General features: G+C 34.0%; 2 protein-coding genes and 1 non-coding gene across 3 annotated transcripts; 1 reads left to right on the top strand and 2 right to left on the bottom strand.

Moving 5' to 3' along the window:
• The first annotated feature begins 221 nt into the window (after positions 1–221).
• On the top strand, positions 222–293 carry TRNAT-UGU (transfer RNA threonine (anticodon UGU)). Its single transcript has one exon. It is a non-coding gene; the product is annotated as a tRNA-Thr (tRNA).
• Positions 294–1,071: 778 nt separating this feature from the next.
• LOC112024449 (B3 domain-containing protein At3g19184) lies at positions 1,072–8,715 on the bottom strand. Its single transcript, XM_065781440.1, has 7 exons — positions 8,354–8,715; positions 6,297–6,398; positions 5,381–5,412; positions 5,117–5,279; positions 3,372–3,578; positions 1,542–1,683; positions 1,072–1,400 (listed from the first exon to the last, which is right to left on the bottom strand). Exons 1-7 carry the CDS (start codon positions 8,624–8,626, stop codon positions 1,381–1,383), a joined length of 939 nt encoding a protein of 312 aa, XP_065637512.1. The 5' UTR covers positions 8,627–8,715; the 3' UTR covers positions 1,072–1,380.
• A 1,147-nt stretch (positions 8,716–9,862) lies between these two features.
• On the bottom strand, positions 9,863–16,369 carry LOC112024455 (B3 domain-containing protein Os01g0234100). Its single transcript, XM_024057091.2, has 7 exons — positions 15,868–16,369; positions 15,696–15,776; positions 12,387–12,412; positions 12,128–12,293; positions 11,844–12,050; positions 11,112–11,202; positions 9,863–10,990 (listed from the first exon to the last, which is right to left on the bottom strand). The coding sequence occupies exons 1-7, from the start codon at positions 15,919–15,921 to the stop codon at positions 10,272–10,274; spliced, it is 1,344 nt and encodes a 447-aa protein (XP_023912859.2). The 5' UTR covers positions 15,922–16,369; the 3' UTR covers positions 9,863–10,271.
• Positions 16,370–17,506: the final 1,137 nt, after the last annotated feature.

Raw genomic sequence — 17,506 nt, 5'->3', positions numbered from 1 at the left:
CTATAATTAATCTTTTCCGATTATGGTAGAAAACTTGTGTTTTGTGTCAAAACTGCAAAGGTAAAGTTGTGCAAAACAACCTCCAAAATATCCCCATTGTCATGCGTCAGGCAAAACAGGTTGAAGAACGATGTCGCTTCCAAGCATACTCCGCTAGGTTGATCGGATTTTATCTCATTTCTCTAAGAAATAATTATTTATATCTAAACGTATCATCAAGAGCCCCTATAGCTCAGTGGTAGAGCGTCAGTCTTGTAAACTGAAGGTCTGTAGTTCGATCCTGCATGGGGGCACTCTTTTTTCTCTTTCATTTCCCTTTTATCTTTCTTTCGTATGTAATTTCCTTTTATCTTCAAGATCAACAACTTATGTGTCCAATATTTTAGCAGCATTTTGTTTCAATCTATTTCTAAAAACAATGTAATAATTTAGCTCAAGTTTTGCTGCTTATGCGGAGTGAGTTAGAGGAACCGTTAGTTTAGTTTGAGGACTATCTGATTCTTTCTAAATTCAAATGCTAAAAATACATAGCAAGAATTAGTTTTATTTTATTTTTTGAGAATGAAGCAAAGCATTAGATATAAAGTGTGTACTAAAAAGAGTACACAGAAAGACCAATGAAATTGCAAGAAATAAGCCGAATAAAAAAGTGAACCCTCAATTTAACAGGCATTAGACATTCAATTTACAGTTTGGGCTTCGCTCTCATCAAACTAGCCATTTGTTGCCTAAGCTTGAAACATGCAATTGAATATTTGGCAGAGACCAATGAGATTGCAAGTATCCAATGATCTTATTCCACACCACCCCACCCCCCCCCCCCTCCAAAAAAGAAAATTTTGAGTGATCTTTAACTGGAAAAAAGAGCGCACAGAAACCTGCACAGTTTGCTTTCTACTGAAGAAGGAAAAAAAAAAGCCAGGTGGTGGAAAGAAGAGCTACATAACCTAGCAACTAAATATAAATTAAAGCTTAATTACAATATAAGCTTTTTAATTACAAAAATTAAACAAATTTCATTGCAAAATCAGATAAAATAGTCTTTCCACAAGTATCGCACAAACATAAATTGGGGTCCAGACAAACAATTTTTTTTTAAAGAGAATAAATCCACTAACATTATAAGACATAATATTACAGTCACTGCTATTATATTAAAATACATTCCGTTGATAAATCTGGCTAATTAAAAGAGCTGAAAAAGCATTCCTAAATCCCAAGTATACTAAATAACAATGTTAAGAAAAAGTTAACCTAGACAAAAACCTCAAGAATGATGAACCAAAATTGGTACATTGCAGAGGAAACACAAAATTCCAATTCTGTACCACAGCTTTCTTGAAGCAAAATAAGGAGGAAATTCCAGTAAGGCATTAAGTATCAGAGACTACGCTTTCTGCCTGCCAAAAACAGATATATATGGAAAGTGAAAACTGTGAACCATGTGAAATAAGTAGTTTGGTGAAATATTGCGTTTATCAGTTGCCATATATATTTTAAACAAAGGGACTTGAAAAGGTTTCAGAGTGGAAAACAATTACTTGCTCTGGTTCTTTTGGCAATCCTGTCTAACTGTGAGGCATCTGAATCCTTGTCCTTGTCTTCATTGTCCAACTTTGAGGCATCTGAATCCTTGCCCTTGTCTTCATCGTACGGTAATTCAGATGCCCTAATGATGTACACCTAGGAAGGACAATTAAGGTAATTACTACAAAAAAAAAAAAAAGGAGCACATTTATGTTTGAAATTCAATTTATACAAATGAGGTGTCATGTGTATAGGAAAAAAAAAATTAGTTCATTAAATTGTTAAATCATCTCGAGCTCCAGAACAAGATATTCTCCATTTAGTGAAGACAAATCAACATTATATTTACAGAATGAATTGAAACCTTCTACATATAAATATTCAATTAAGCAAATATCTAGTTTTGTGTATAGAAAAATGCACGAGGCAAAAAATTCACATCAATATTGTGGAACATATACCCCACACCTACAACATTATTAGTTGATGTTTTCCAGGGGCGAAGCCAAGGGGGGGGGGGGTGCGAGAGGGGGCAACTACCCCCCTGACTTCACCAGAAATTTCACATGCATACTAACATTAAGCAAATTTCCTTGACATAAAAAAAAAACACTCCCCAGTCCACACTAGGATCAATGACAAAATAAAACAAAACACTCCAAACTTGGGAATAGTGAAACCTAGCATAAAAAAGAAGGAAGAAAAAGTTACGATGTAGTCTTTACACTCCAAAGTCTATATCATACCAATCTTGTCCGGTTGTCCCATGCTTTTTTTTGCCTTATCCCAAATTTACTCTTATCATCACTCACAGACTCATTACACTTTTTCTAGCTAATCACTAAACTTTCTTAGTAAATCTTCAACTACAAGGCTTAAATTATTTGAATGAACTAAATTAGATGTTTAAAATTTATGAATTTAGATTACTATCTTACATTGATTTTTATTAACAATAAATTGATTATTTTTGTTCATTGATGATATGAAATTAAGAAATGATTAATTTCATTGTTATTTATTTTGATTAACAATTATTTGTTTTTTTTTTTTTATATTGATTAATATCTTTAAAGTTAATTTCGTCTTACAATCTTGCCCCCCAGATTGAAATCCTGGCTCCGCCACATTGTGTCCTATTTGAAATTATCACTCTACATTCTGCAAGAAGGCTAAAACTCAAAGGAAGAAAATATAGATATTACAGTTTAGCATCTAGAAAATTACAAATGACAAGGAATTTTGAAACATGCAAAAAATTGAAGCCTGAAGGCCCTGAACAAAATTGTAGTAGCCCCAATTGCGCATATTGAACAAGGAATTTTTCAGGGTTATATACTAGTTGTTTTGTTAATATTCAACATTATTACATCATGCATACCCAACAGGTAGCAAAGTTGGTTGGGATTGCATCTCATGAAGTTGAGGTCATTGATTCGAAATTTCCCATGCAATCTCCCCTTAGGGCCATTCAATCCTAAACAATGCATGCAATTCAAGGAAACTCAGAAAAGCGTTGTTCCAAATGAGATTAAGCAAATAAAGTTAGTGCTGCCTTGTGAAATGCCTATTCTTCTACTCATAAACACATCTGTTATTGTAGAGGTATTTTAAGTGACCATTTTGCAGTAGAATATTTAAGTTATAAAAAGGAATGACCTAGTACAGATTTTACAGAAATTTTTCAATATCAGAAACCTATCCACAATTGTCAAATAAATTTGTCAGCACTCAACATCAGAATTATCCTGCAATTTTCAACATTGGCATATAGCACAGATGTGTAATTGCTTTAAAGCTCTGAAAGGTACCAATAAGGCATCAATCTGAGTCCACCTGCTCACCTTAAAAGTAGTAGGGTTAATTAACTGGAACACTAATGCATCCCCATCAACTAGTTCATGATCAATAGCAAACCCTCTCCAACCACCGCTAAGACCATTTTTTTCAGCAAGGTATTTTGTTGGGAACTCATCTTCATCCTCATCTACCAAAGTTATCATCTCATCCTTGTTGGGAAGGTGTTCCTTGCAAAAGTAGACTGGCAGACCCTATTGACAGGTTGTAGCAGAAATTATGACAGAAAGTAAGAAATTACATCCACTCGTATCAGCTATATGAAAAAAAAAATACCAATAATTAATGTTATTATTCATTCTTCGAAAAGAACAACATCATGCCCAATTATTTAAAATGAAAATCAATGTAATGTCTGAAATACAGTCAATTTTATATATAGGGGCAAATCTGTGATTTCTGCAATTAAAGATATTTTAGTAATTTAGTTCTAGAATATTCTAGGAGATCCAAAATATCTTAGGTTTTATTTTCTTTAGGTCTAAGTTAGTGTACAAGTGGGACCTAATACTAGAGTACAAGAAAAATTCTTTATATAAATTGTGTTCAATGTAAGGGAGATGGAAAATAGACCAGTAAAATTGAGTGTTTTGAGCATAAATTCTTCCTCATTTTCTCTTATTTCTTTCTTCAATTCTTTTTTTTTTTCCTCCAAGTTATCATTCATGGGTACTATTCATATAGCCTTGAAGAGTTGAACGCCCTAGATTTCTCTCTTATTATTCTTCTTCACACCAGAATTAAGCCCTTTCTTTTACCCTTCAAAACCCTAACATAGTTTCTTATACTAAATTGGCAACTCATCAAACCACCTTTAGTTCCTAACTCAATCCCATATCCCCTTCTTAAACAATTCTAAACCTAGATTTATAAGTTCTCCGAACCCTAAGCCAAAAAATTGGGGAATTTGTCCTCATGTGGTTGTGGTGGGTCAAAGTTTAGTAGAATTTGTAGAAATGGGATTTGGAGTTGGGGAATAAAGAGTTATAGTGTTGTATTAGGAATTAAAGATGGTTGGATGAGTTATTTGATGGCTATTTAGTAAAGAAAGTATGTGGGGATTTTGGGTTTTGATGGGTAAAAGAAAGGACTTGATTTAGGGTTGTAAAGAAGAAGGATAAGAGCGAAATTTAGGATGTTCATGGGGTGTATGAATCATACTCGTGAAGCGTGACTTAAGTGAAAGAAAAGAAGAAGAAGAAGAGAAGAAAGAAAGAGAGAAAAAGAGAAGGAAAAGAAACCACAAAAGCCAATGTGACTTTGCTCAAAACATTCATTAATTTTATTAATACTCTCCATCTCCTTTGGACACATTGTGCACAATTTATATAGTAACTAGTAGTATTAGGACTCCTATACTGTGATCTCCTAGAAGATTCTAGAATTAACCAAATTACCAAAATACAATAAATTGATAAATTCAAAGGAAGATTTTCCCTCGAATATAAAATTTTCCATAACTAATCAATTAAAAAACTGTTTTAGGTTCATTCCTAGACAACTAAAACCACATGACTTTTACTTCAATTTGACTTCATATTGAATAGGTGAATTTGCTAAATAAAAGCAAATCCATCTTCATGGCTGCATCAAATATATGACCAGGTTCCATCAATAAACTACATAGGAGTCCAAGAATTATAAGTGAGTAAATACCCAATACCTATATATTACTAAATAAACAGTCTTACTCAGAATATCACTTATTTTCAAGCACAAGTCATTGACATACCAGCCAAAATCCTCCACTGACATGTGACTGGAGCATGGGCTTTAAAAATGTTGGGAAATCAGATCCCAAATCCGATTCAAGCTGTTCTGCTCTCTCAATGGCATCCTGTCTTGCACCATCTGAAGCATAAAACCGGCTCAACAAAGATCCCCGCCGATAGCTCCTACAAGTGAACCCCACAATAATCATACATAAGCAACCCTCAAAATTCTCAGTCATTTATCGATTAGTAAAGTTTTTTAACAATGAATCACAGATGTCAACCTTCTGAGACTCCCCAAGGGTTCAATTGGTACCTGCCATGAACCAAAAAGTTGGCATATCAATCCAAAATAGAGACACAAAGCATTTCAACAATATAAAGGTATGTCTAACATCCATTACCACCCAAAACATTACCTCCACCAATTTAAAGAAAGAATAAAAATACAGAATTTGTAATGGAAATCAATCACTATAATGACTTTTCATTGACTATATACTACAACAGCTTAGACTAAAATAAAATACAGAGAATAAGACAATACTAAATGCTAGATATAATGAAACTCAAACCTAATGGTTGCTCTATGTAGAGTTGATTATTATAAATAAATCACACACGAAAATTAATAGACAACATCAAACCATCTTGGGTAAATTGCATCCTTGGTTTCTTACGTTTCAATTTTGGTCCCCTAAATTAATAAAGAAGCTTTAATTTGGTGTTTAAAAAATTCAGAATGGGAACAAGTCCATTTCCATCTCTAAAAATTTTCTGCCATTTTCTTGTTTGCAATTTTGGTCCCTTAAATATGGGTTACTCATACTCCTCAGTATTCCACTAGTTACGTTTAAGGGGCTAAATTATAAAAATTTGAGGGACCAAAATTGAACTTTTTAAAATCAAAGAGACCAAAAATTCAATTTACCCAACGTATCTTCTTTGTAATATTTACAAGACTAAACTAGTAGATGCCCAAAATACATGCAAGTGGCAACTCAGGACTTGATAAAACAAAATCTAGAACATTTAATCTGAAATCAAACTAGTAACCAGTAAGCACCTTAAATCTTCCCTAACAAAACGGTTATATTTACCAACTACTGACTAACTATATTCAGCCAACTGCCAACATTATTATCTTAAAAAAGAATAGATGGAAACTTTAGGTAAAAGCAAAGTGATGAGAGAACTGACTTCCTTGTAATTGGGAGGGGGCTTGTTGGCAGTTCGACTCGATCTTCGGACCGGGACAGAAGAGACGTCAAGTGATACTCTTGGCCGCTTCACCTGCTTTGCCTGTCCGAACAGAAAGTAAAGTAAAAAACCAAAAATAGAGAGAGAGAGAGAGAGAGAGAGAGAGAGAGAGCAAAAGAGGAGTTATGAAGGATACCGGTACACATACACTGTACTAGAAGTAGCTGACCCGACCGTTGGACTTGGGCAGCCCTTTAAAATGAAATAAAAAGCCTTTGTAATGAATTCCTACGGCTATGCTTGACATGACTACACGAGTGGGACTTGTGTTTTGAGCGCCAATTTGTGTAAGTTTTTGAAACTTTTAAATTCAAAATGTGACAACGTCACTCAGCACTAACTCAACACTCATAAGTACAAAAAAAATACTATATCAGTGGATGTGGATTTGATTTTTGATTATTCTTGGAATTTTGGACATCGAGCCGAGCCGTTCCTGGGATTTGGTTACTTGCTTTTACACTGGTGTAGTGACACTGAAGTGCTGCCATATCCGTGGTGGCATTGGTGTGCCCAAAAGTGTCTGGTCTTTTGGGATCATGTATATTAACTTTCTCAATTAAATTCCGACCTATCAATTTTATAAATTTTTTTTTTTTGGAAAAGATGCATGTGTTGTAGTCAATGTGATCATATATCTAAATTTAATTAAGGAATTTAGTGCTTATTGGGATGTACTTTTAAATTAATTTATTGTTTATTTTTTCTACTATTTGCAGGTCTTATATGATTCGTCTACTTATTTTATTTACAACATTCTCAACAAAAATTAGATAAACTATTCCAAACGAATTTTTTTTTTGATTTTTGATAAATAAGGAATTTGACAGGCTAATACGTTCTCTTAAAAAGAAGGTATTGTAACTAATTTTTTTCCTTTTTCTTTTTTAGTCACACATTGGTTCTTAACTTTTGCTCAAAGTTTAATTTTTTCTTTTTTAGGATGATTATTAACCTTTCAAATCTTTTGTTTTATTTTATTTTTTGGAATAAAGTTTCATTCTAACCCTTTAAACCCTTTAAAGGTAAACTATAAATAAGTTGACCCAAACTATGTAATAAAAGTGTAAGAATATTCATTCAATTCTATTTGGAACTCAAGTCGATGTCAAGTTTATCAACAAACTTGATTATATGTTCAAGTTTGGTTATTTGATTGTCAAACAAGTTTGAGCCTGTTCAAATTCACTTGATTATAACTTTGTAATGATTATTTAAAAAAAATAAAATACCTTGCAATCCAAAACCCAATCCAACAACAAACTTGATTATATGTTCAAGTTTGATTATTTAATTATCAAACAACTTTGAGCATGTTCAAAAGCACTTGATTTTTTTTTTCCTTCTCATTTATAACAAACAGTCAAACACTATAATTAATGATAACCAGCTTGTTCAATTATTGATCTATTTAAAATTGTGCCAAAAAGGTAAATTAGCGTATGGAAAAAAAAATAGTAAAATATAACGTGACTAGAGACTAACATATGCTGACGTGGAGCCCATCTAACAATTAAATAAAAATAGAAGTACTGCGCACGTGGGGAGCAGAAAAATGAGAAATTCACATTTTATCTGAAATGAAATCAATCCCTAGCCAAGAGAGGGAAGAGGAGAAGATGCTTGCTTGGTTTCGGATGGCGGGTCGGGTACCGTTGTGGCTTGATTGGAGGATCCGGTGAGCATTTGGACCACTTGTTTGAATGAGGAAAGGTCAGCTTTGACGAAGGCAGTCGGGTACGGGTCGGCGGACTCGAATCTGACGACTGGTGGTTTTGAAGGAGGTTTGTTGCGTGAGAGATTTTTGGCGGTTCGGAGTCGGGTCTTGCTGGCGATCCGACTCGATCTTCGGACCGGTAATGAAGAAATGTCCGGAGTTACTCTCGGTCGCTTCACCTGTCCGTACAAGAAACAAAATCCAAAAAGCAATTAGTCTCAAAGTTGGAAAAGCCGAAAAAAGAAAAACACAGAGATTGAGAGAGAGTTGTGAAAGAGACCGGAGAGGATTTAGCAGTGGAGGCTTTGAAAGTGAGAGCGAGTTTTCCTAAATTCAGCTCTTCCATTCTCTTCTTGTTCTCTTCTATTCTCTTTCTCCGGCATTCCTCGTAGCTTTGCTTCGATTCCACCATTTTTTTCCTTTTCTGAGTTCTGTTCACTTTTCCCTCTTTGACTTTTTGTTTTCCTATGCTGGAGTTGGAGTGTTGGACAACAAACAACAGGGAATAGAAAGACACTAACCACAAGACTGGGCAGTGGGCAATAGTAGTCATACAATACTGTTTATTTCATTGTTTACTTCAACAAATCTTTTGATAATTAGATAGTTGTAGATTTGATCCTTGAACGTCTCGACGTTAAGAAATATCAGTCGAGCTTAATTACTCGTCTTGTAGCTCAATTAACATTTTTAATTAACAAGTCGCCGTAGTTAAAGTTAATAATTTCACTTGTATGTTTATTACTGATTAGAATTATCATGTACAGTTGGAAAAAAATACAAAAAAAGGGGGGCTAAATTAGTCATTTGGTCGTTCAATTGTGCAACAAAGTCTAATTTGGGCCCTTGATTGATATGTGTCAATTTTGTCCATTAACTATCAGATTTATTTCATCATGGAGTTCAATTCTACTTTTAGTTAAAGTTTAAATGGAATTATCTAGTTTGAAATTAACTTTATTTTGAAAGTTAAGGGACAAATGTTACACAAAAAATAGTTGGTAGACAAAATTGACATAATTAATAATTAAAGTAGGATATGTGATGGTTGGGGCAAGAAGGGTGATGATATAAAGATGAGGATAAAAAAAAAAAAAAAAAAAGTTGGGTAATTACCATTTTCCTTAGAATATAGAAGTCAATGGAAATAATGAGGGGTGGGAGAGTACATGTATTCTCCCTGGTTTCACAAAATTCACTCCAAAGCAAAGGAGATAACTTTTCCTGGCTTGGAAAAGAAGGAAAATTTTATAAGGTATAATTTTAATTAATTCAGTTTAAAAAAAAAATTCTTATAGAAAGTGGATGGATTGAGAAAATAAAGTAATAAAATAAACACAATACATTCACTTTTATATAGTGTCATGTTTACTAATTTAGCTAATTACCTTTTTATTTATGTAATACAAGCATGATAGTAATTTTATACAACCTATATTGTTTATCTTCTCAAGTAAACAAAAAAGTTAAATTTATTTATAACAGTCCACTTTTTTTTATAGAGATAAAAATATTTTCTTTCTTATAATTTTTTTTTATCTCTCTCATATTTTTCTGCCCACCACAGTTTTGACTTTCCTATCATTCAAATCAAACAAACCATTGATATAAATCAAAGGACTACCTAAACACCTATAACTCTAAGCACTCGGCAGAAATTTTAGGTCATATTAATCTTTAAAATAAATTACTAATATGAATAAACATGTGGGAGCTAGATTTAAGTTTGGAAACTCTTGCTTCTCTCAAAAAAAAAAAAAAGTTTGGAAACTCTTAGAACACCAGGGAATGAAGCCAAGAAATGATTGTGTGCTTGTGAGAGATTGCAATAGCTCATAAAACTCTCCCATAGTTGCATCTTTATCATATGTAATCCAGAGGCTTACGAAAAGAGAGAACCAATACGTACATATTCTGGCCATTACTAGCAGTAGATGACTGCATCAGGAGCATCAGTGTCTACAGTGATCAATGCTATAAATAGCCCAATTAACTTATAACTTACAAAAAGAAAGCAGCTTAAAGCTACTGTGCTGATATACAATGTTCCTTTGTGAATTGATGTGCGTGGAATTTCACAAAAAAGCTTTATACTTACAAAACATCTCTTCACCATGAAGCATTGAATATTCCTAGTCCTGGAACATACATCTCTAGTTTACAAAAAAGTTGCGAATCAATGACAGAAAAGCTCCTCATTACCAAGGGGCATTAGCCACTTCTTGGAACGCAAGCTCAAGCTTGTCAGCAGCAACATCCAGATTCTCAATCTCAGCATCAAGGCTATTTATTTTCTCCTTTACTTCCAAAAGCTTTGCCTCCAAAGTTTGCACCTCCTCTTCTGCTTGAGCTCTTACAAGAGTAGCTTCTTTATACCTCTTTAATTTCAGTGAAATATTCAGAAGCTGCTCTAGCCGAGCACGCAGGAAGCCCACATTCATGCCTAACACCTCAAAGGCTTTCAATGTCTTGTCCCAAGTGGACAAACTTTCTTGTGAAGTGGAAATCTTGCAGGCTCTAATGGCATCAGCAACATTAATAGTCTCAGAAATCATTCCAGCTGCCAATTTACAGTTAAGACCCTCAAGTAGATGTTCATGAAGAAATGATTTCTGACTGCAACAGAGCTCAAAGTACTTGGTCAGAAGGAATTTGGGGAGCTCAGAGTTTATAACCAGACCATTAACAAGAACGGAAAAATCTTCAATGCTTCTAACTTGTTTAAAATCAACCACGGAATCTGATAGTCTGATTCCATCCAAAATTTCTGAGCCAATATCACTGTCATCTTCTGAAAGATCCACCATAGGCCCAGGATCAGTAACACAGACCATAATACTATTCTTTTGAGTATTTTCTTGAGAAAGAGTCTTCAAAGCCTCATATACTGGCTCTTCACAAGCCTTAGTATCCTTATCTGCATGATTTACACAGTTGGAAATAAATGACAATATAATGGAAGAAGAGTAGAATGCTGCAGTTATTTAAAGAAGATCAAGGAAAACAAGAACAACAATGTGAACTGCAAAGCAACTTACCGTACTTCATAAGTTTCATGCCAGCATCCAATTTCAAGAGGGCAAGAGCACCATCCACTTCATCCGAACCATTTGATCTGACAATGTATACCTAAAATTGGGCAGGAAAAAGATGCACAGCTGATATGCATTGACAAGAAATAGGCTAATAGCTCCAAGCAGCATGTAATAAATTATATCCTACAAATTGACATGCTAAATTCCCCAAACAAAAAAGCATATAGGAGTGGACGAGACCTTTATGGGTTTTAATTTCTGTTAAGGAAAAATTCCAAAACAAGAGATTAAACCAACATTTTTGGTCCTCCTTTCAATTTTTTTTTCCTAATCTCTGCAGAATTCACTTATAAAAAGCAGATACTTCGATGCAAGAGTCAACAACACCCAATAAGATAAAAAATATTTACTCATTGAGTTGAATTGGTTTTTGACTTCTCCTCTATAGACTTCTCTCCAACCAACAGATTCAACATCAATTCTTATACTTTCGTTATTACTATTTTTTCTCAAAAATGACCACATATATATATATATATATATGATCTTTATTCACACCAAATCACTGTGCAGGCATAGCATTGAATACAAGCATTCTAATCAAGTACTCTAGGAACATTGGGTGGAAGGTAGTGTTGGTAAGTCAGTTTGTAAACCTCTTGTATTAAAATTGGTAATAACTTTAGCATTTGTAAGGTAATGTATAAGTTGTAACAAAAAGGTTCAAATAACTACCTTAAATTTGGAAGGCTTGACTAAATGGAAAACGACAATATCTCCCTCCATTAATTTGTGAGAAATGGAAAACCCTCTCCATCCAGCACTTAGTCCCACCTTTTCCGCAAGATATTTTGTTTCAAATGCTTCACCACTCTCATCTTCCAGAACAATTGCTGTATCTTGCATAGGCAAATGTGCACGACAAAAGTGCTTTGGGAGACCCTGTCATTTAAAAACAATTGACACATACAATAAGTCTGTTGATTCCTACCCAATTCCACAGACAAAGTGAGGTTTACCAGCCAAAATCCACCCGTAACATTTGATGGGAGCATAGTCTTGACAAGGCTATGGAACTCAGGTTCTAGATTTGCTTGAATCTCTTTTGCTTGTTCTAATACACAAGACTGAGCTTCAAATGTATCATATAAGCTGTCTACTGTTGCTCTCTTCAACCGCTTAGGACTGTACTTAAAAAAAAAGGAGGCAGCACTGTTAAAATGTCATTAAATCTCCAATATCTCATAACAGATTAACCGGGAAATCAATCATACTTACCCTTGTAAATTTTTATTATTGACTGCCTGTTCAAGAATCCACAAAAAATTCCATTAGTTTAGTACTATAATACATTCAAAAGAACATTGAGATATTAGACAAACCAACAGAACGTAATTACTGTATAATACAAAGACAATAAACCGTAAACTAATTTGAGAAATGTAGTATAAAACTAGCCAATGTGGTACTTCAGTACATGTATCATGGCCAGCACAAGAAACTACAATATAGCCTGCATTTGGTTTAGCAACATTTTCAGAAATAAGGGGTACGTAAAGTAGGAGACTAGTGATTATGTAAACAACAAAACAGATAAATTTCCAGGACTCCCAAAGGAAGAGCAATGCTAGAGGTACAGAATTTTTCACAACCTTTTTCACAACTTGTTAAGGTGATAAGTTGTGTAAGGTTGAATTTATTCAATCATATGTTGGCTTTATTTCGTGCTAAATTTGTTTGTAATTTAGCAATTAGATACTCTATATTTAGGTAAGAATTATGTAAGGATAGTGTGTGAGAAAATGAAGAAAACTTAAGAAGCGTGCAATTCAAGAGAGTCTCGCGACTAGATCTTGTGACTGGCAAGTCGCTAGAATAACACACATGTGAAGCATGCAGGAGAGCTGAAGGGTTACGATAGCTGGAGCACTACATGGCAAAATTTCCAATCTAGCTAGGCAGTTAGCTCGCAACTCAAACTCGTGATTCGTTCCAGTCGTGAGGTTGAGTCGTCAAAATGCCCTGTTTGTTGAAATATGACTTTTCACATTCCTGATACACCTTACTATAAATATCCTTATAGCCACAAAATGTAGAAAGTTCCTAGATAGAATTTTGAGAGAGAAACTTTAGAGAAAAACAAGAAGCGTGTAAGGATAGTGTGTGAGAGAGTGAAGAAAACTTAAGAAGCGTGCAATTCAAGGAAGTCTCGCAACTGAATCTTGTGACTGGCAAGTCACTAGAATAGCACATGTGTGAAGCATGCAAGAGAGTTAAAAGGTCACGACAGCTGGAGCACTATATGACAAAATTTCTAGTCTAGTTAGGCAGTTAGCTCGCGACTCAAACTCATGATTTGTTCCAGTCGTGAGGTCGAGTCCCCAAAATGCCCTGTTTGTTGAAAAACAACTTTTCACATTCCTCATACACCTTACTATAAATACCCTTATATCCACGAAATGTAGAGAGTTCCTAGAGAGAATTTTGAGAGAGAAACCTTAGAGAAAAATAAGATTGATTCATTCACAATCTTTATCATTTGATTCTCCAAATTCCTCTACTCTCACCCTCTCTATTGACACATCCTTGAGAGGTACATTTAGTCAAATCCTTATCTCACCATACCCATATCAGTAAGAAGGTATTTTGGTACTTGGGAAGCAATTCAGAAGGGATCAATTCATTTTGGTTGATGCAATGGGCTATTATGGGATTCGGTAAGCTAGAGAAGACAAAATTCAGCGTAATCCTGTTGGAGCAAGAAGCTTGGAGGGTCTTTTGCTATTCATGTATCTAAACTTTATTCTCTAGTGGATTATTGACTGCTTGGAGGGCGGCGGAAAGATTTTTCGCTGAGTACTTTGATTTTTTCTTGGATAATACATCGCTGTATTATCTCTGTGTTTGCATCCTTCTTCTCTTACTTTTTACCACTTAATTGCTGCTGTGTTTGTGATTAATTATGGTTTAAAGTGTTTTACCTATTTGGGTTTAGCTTATATCCATATTCCGCACATATATTGTTTGTTTATAAGCTAGTGTTGGTAATTTTAATTTGGGATATAAACGTTCATTGATGTTTTACACACTAATTGAACTATCAAGTTGTAACTAGAGCAACATCATTTTCTAATAAGTCCACCACTCACACAGATTTTATAATATACCAATCACAACAGACTCCGTCAATCATTGTGCAAAAAAGTTTGAAATTTCTGTATCATTAGATTTGTTGCACACGCAGTACAGAAAGTTTGTACTTTTTTTTTTTTTGGCACCAAAAAAAAAAAAAAAAACCGAACAAAAGTACAATGACTCTTTCTAAAACTGGTTATCATAAGAGTTTAATGACTTCAAAAACTATTTTATGTTTTCAATATACCAAAAAAGAATGAAAAACGTGTATCTCTTTCGTTTTCTAAAAGCTGTTTTAAAACCCAGTTCCAGTTTAGGCTTAAGAATCAGTCATTTCCCCAAATTTCAAATTTCTTACTGTGTTCATTTTTCAACAATTTCAAAAAAAGCAGATGAAAGTTTCAAACAGCATCAAACAGACTGGTACACAGAACCTATGAAGCACGGGTGCGTTTCGAGACTCGGGTGCGGATGCGGGTGCGGGTGCAGGACACGGCAATTTTTGAAAAAGGTGGGTGCGGGTGCGGCAGGACTCGGCAATTAAAAAATCATTAAAAATATTTTTATTTATATTTTTAATATATTGCTAAGCATACTTTTTCACATTATATAAATATATACCAAATAAAAAATTAATATTATCAGTTTTTTATTTTATTTTATTTATATACATATATTTCCTATATCATTTATTGAAAATATTAAAATTATAAGTCTATGTTTCAACTAGTATATCAATATTACGCTTAAATATCTACCTAAATTATAATTATAATAAGTTGATAACAACTATCACTTTTTAGAATATTAAAAGTTTAAAACAGTAATATAATATTTCAGAAAAAAAAAAACAATAATATAATATGTACGTAGATAATGACAAAAAAAAAAAAGAAAAAAAAGTCACAAGTTAAAAAATTAAAAAAGAAAGAAAGATAGCATATTTACGTTTGGGGAAGGGTCAGACTTAATAAAAAAGTTTGCTACTTTCCAATGCTTTGTCACGTGACTACTGACTAAGCTCACAAAACTAAAAAGAAAGATAAAAGAGAACAGAGCAGAGAAACTAAATCTAAAAACAGCAGATGAAATTCAGGAGACTCAAAAACACGAAGAACAAAAGAGTAAAGAAGAAACAGACAGAAGAACAAAAGAGTAAAGAGGAAACAGAGAAGAAGAAGCCTGATCTACGATTCTGTGTTGTCTGCGTCGGCGTGAGTCTGGGGGAAAAAAAAAAAGTGGCAGGACGCGGCCTGACGCGGCCCGACGCGGCACCGATGCGCGGTCAGCGGCGTCCCTCACGCGTCGCCGCGTCGGACGCGGGTGCGGCTCCTCTGGTGCCGCGTCCGTGCTTCATAGCACAGAACAGACTTTTCAACACTAAACAAGATGAAAGTTTCGCATTTACTTTTTGATAAAAAAAAAAACAAAACAGAGGACAGTGATTCTCACTTGCTTATCAGCCATTTGGTTAAAGCCCGGAACTTTTTTCAGCAACAGCTTTCCCATGGTCTTTGCTGGCCGCCTTCGCTTCTGAGAGTTGAAAAGAAAAGCAAAAAATCAGAATCATGAACAAACAGTCAAACAAATGGCATAATCAGATAAAGAGAGAAAGTGGGTGAACCTTGGGAGAAGAAACAGTTGGGCATTGGCTCTGCTTTTGATCAGCTACAGCCATGGCTTTTGTTGAAGGTTGAGTTAAAACTCAGAGTTTCTTCTCTTGTATCTGTTGACTTCTTTGATTTTTGTTTTTGTTTTTGTTTTTGTTTTGGGGAATAAGCAACAGGGAAGCATTTGTGTACATAAAGTTCTAGAGGGAAAACCCAAGGGCCGTTTGATTTAAAATTGTTAGCTAAATTAAAGGCTGAGTTTAAAATTTGCCTAGAAATAATAGGGGGATGGCTGACTGGCTGAGCCGGTTACGTTTAGTACTGAGCTGTGAGGTTTTTGTTTGTGTGTGTATGTGTTTCTGTGAGAGTTTTAATTTATGATATCTGCTTTTGATGATAGTTCTTTATTATTAGATTAAAATACCAATCGGTTTTTAGTTTATGAGGGAATTGAATCTTATATCTCTTATTTAACCATCAAAGACTTTATCAGTTGAGTTAACTGAAACATACGAGCAGAGTGAGCCTTAAATTTTAGGATTGAGCTCTAGTGATCCTACACGAGATGTAAAAGTTGCTAAGATTATTAAAATATATATAATAATTAAAAAGGTTAACAAATAATTGGATAAATTCTATTAACTTATCTTGAGTTTTTGGTTAATGTCAACTAGATTCAAGACATTTTTAAAATTGATTAATTTGGATGATATTCATTTTTCTCTTTCTCTTTTAAGGACCAAATTTATCAGAGTTGAGATATTTTGGACATGTTTAGCAGTAACACAAATCTCAAGGTAGGTTAATGAAATTTACCCAATCAAATTTTACATTTCACAAGAGTGGAATTACATGGTAGATCCAAACCCAAATCTTAAGTAGTGGTGTCTGTTGGAAAAACTAGTGTTGCATCACATACAAAACAAGCCGCAGAAGTAAGACAAAGATCTACTTCATTCATAAGAGATAACATACAATTTTGAATTCTAGAACAAAGGATAGAAAGCGTACCTTGATGTAATGGAAAAGAAGAAAAAGAAGAAGAAGAAGTAGATAGTATCTTGAGAAGACCTTCAATCTTTATCCCAATTCCCCATGGTGCCCAAGATGTGTGGTTTCTCAATTGATTCTTACGTACATTGATTTTCATTTTTGGAAAATGTATTCAAGAGATGTTTTAGAGAAAACTGCTTCTCTTCTTTTAATCATATGTATGTTTTAGCTACCTAAGCAGTTACTTTATTTAGTAACTCTTATTAAATAAATAACTGATTATCTAATTGTGTTAGTCTTTTGAGCGAACCCAATTGGGCTTTAGTATATGCCTTGGGATAGGACCAAATGGACAAATAAGCCCAAAGCTATCATTAATTATATAACAAGTACCACTATGGAAATATAATTGCATCCAAGGCTTTATTAATAAATTATATCCCAAAACTCTAATATAATATCATTTGACCCCTCCATAAAATATCCATAATGAACAAAGTTATAATAAACTATTACTTTGTAAACAACTATTTTATTTCTTGAGTCCCCTGTTTAATCTTTTAGTTATTCATATTTATGAAATCTAATTTCATTAAATATAAACTTGAGTAACTCTTTACTAAAGTGGTCGGCCTTGAATCACTAATTCCCATTAAATTT

This window comes from Quercus suber, unplaced genomic scaffold, assembly GCF_002906115.3.
Source record: "Quercus suber isolate HL8 unplaced genomic scaffold, Cork oak 2.0 scaffold_266, whole genome shotgun sequence".
In the NCBI taxonomy this organism is placed as follows: domain Eukaryota; kingdom Viridiplantae; phylum Streptophyta; class Magnoliopsida; order Fagales; family Fagaceae; genus Quercus; species Quercus suber.
The sequence above is the reverse complement of the archived record's forward strand: the minus strand, read 5'-3'. Positions and strand labels throughout refer to the sequence as shown.

What these genes read in the sequence shown, in the direction of transcription:
- LOC112024449 (XM_065781440.1), bottom strand. Translation starts at nt 8,626, where the DNA reads ATGACTACTATTGCCCACTGCCCAGTCTTGTGGTTAGTGTCTTTCTAT. An exon ending in TTAACCCTACTACTTTTAAG is followed by an intron (nt 1,684 to 3,371) that starts GTGAGCAGGTGG and finishes TGTCCTTCCTAG; the next exon opens with GTGTACATCATTAGGGCATC. An exon ending in TGCCAAAAGAACCAGAGCAA is followed by an intron (nt 1,401 to 1,541) that starts GTAATTGTTTTC and finishes TGTTTTTGGCAG; the next exon opens with GCAGAAAGCGTAGTCTCTGA.
- LOC112024455 (XM_024057091.2), bottom strand. Translation starts at nt 15,921, where the DNA reads ATGGCTGTAGCTGATCAAAAGCAGAGCCAATGCCCAACTGTTTCTTCT. An exon ending in TTACGGGTGGATTTTGGCTG is followed by an intron (nt 12,051 to 12,127) that starts GTAAACCTCACT and finishes TTTAAATGACAG; the next exon opens with GGTCTCCCAAAGCACTTTTG. An exon ending in TCAAGCCTTCCAAATTTAAG is followed by an intron (nt 11,203 to 11,843) that starts GTAGTTATTTGA and finishes GCCCAATTTTAG; the next exon opens with GTATACATTGTCAGATCAAA.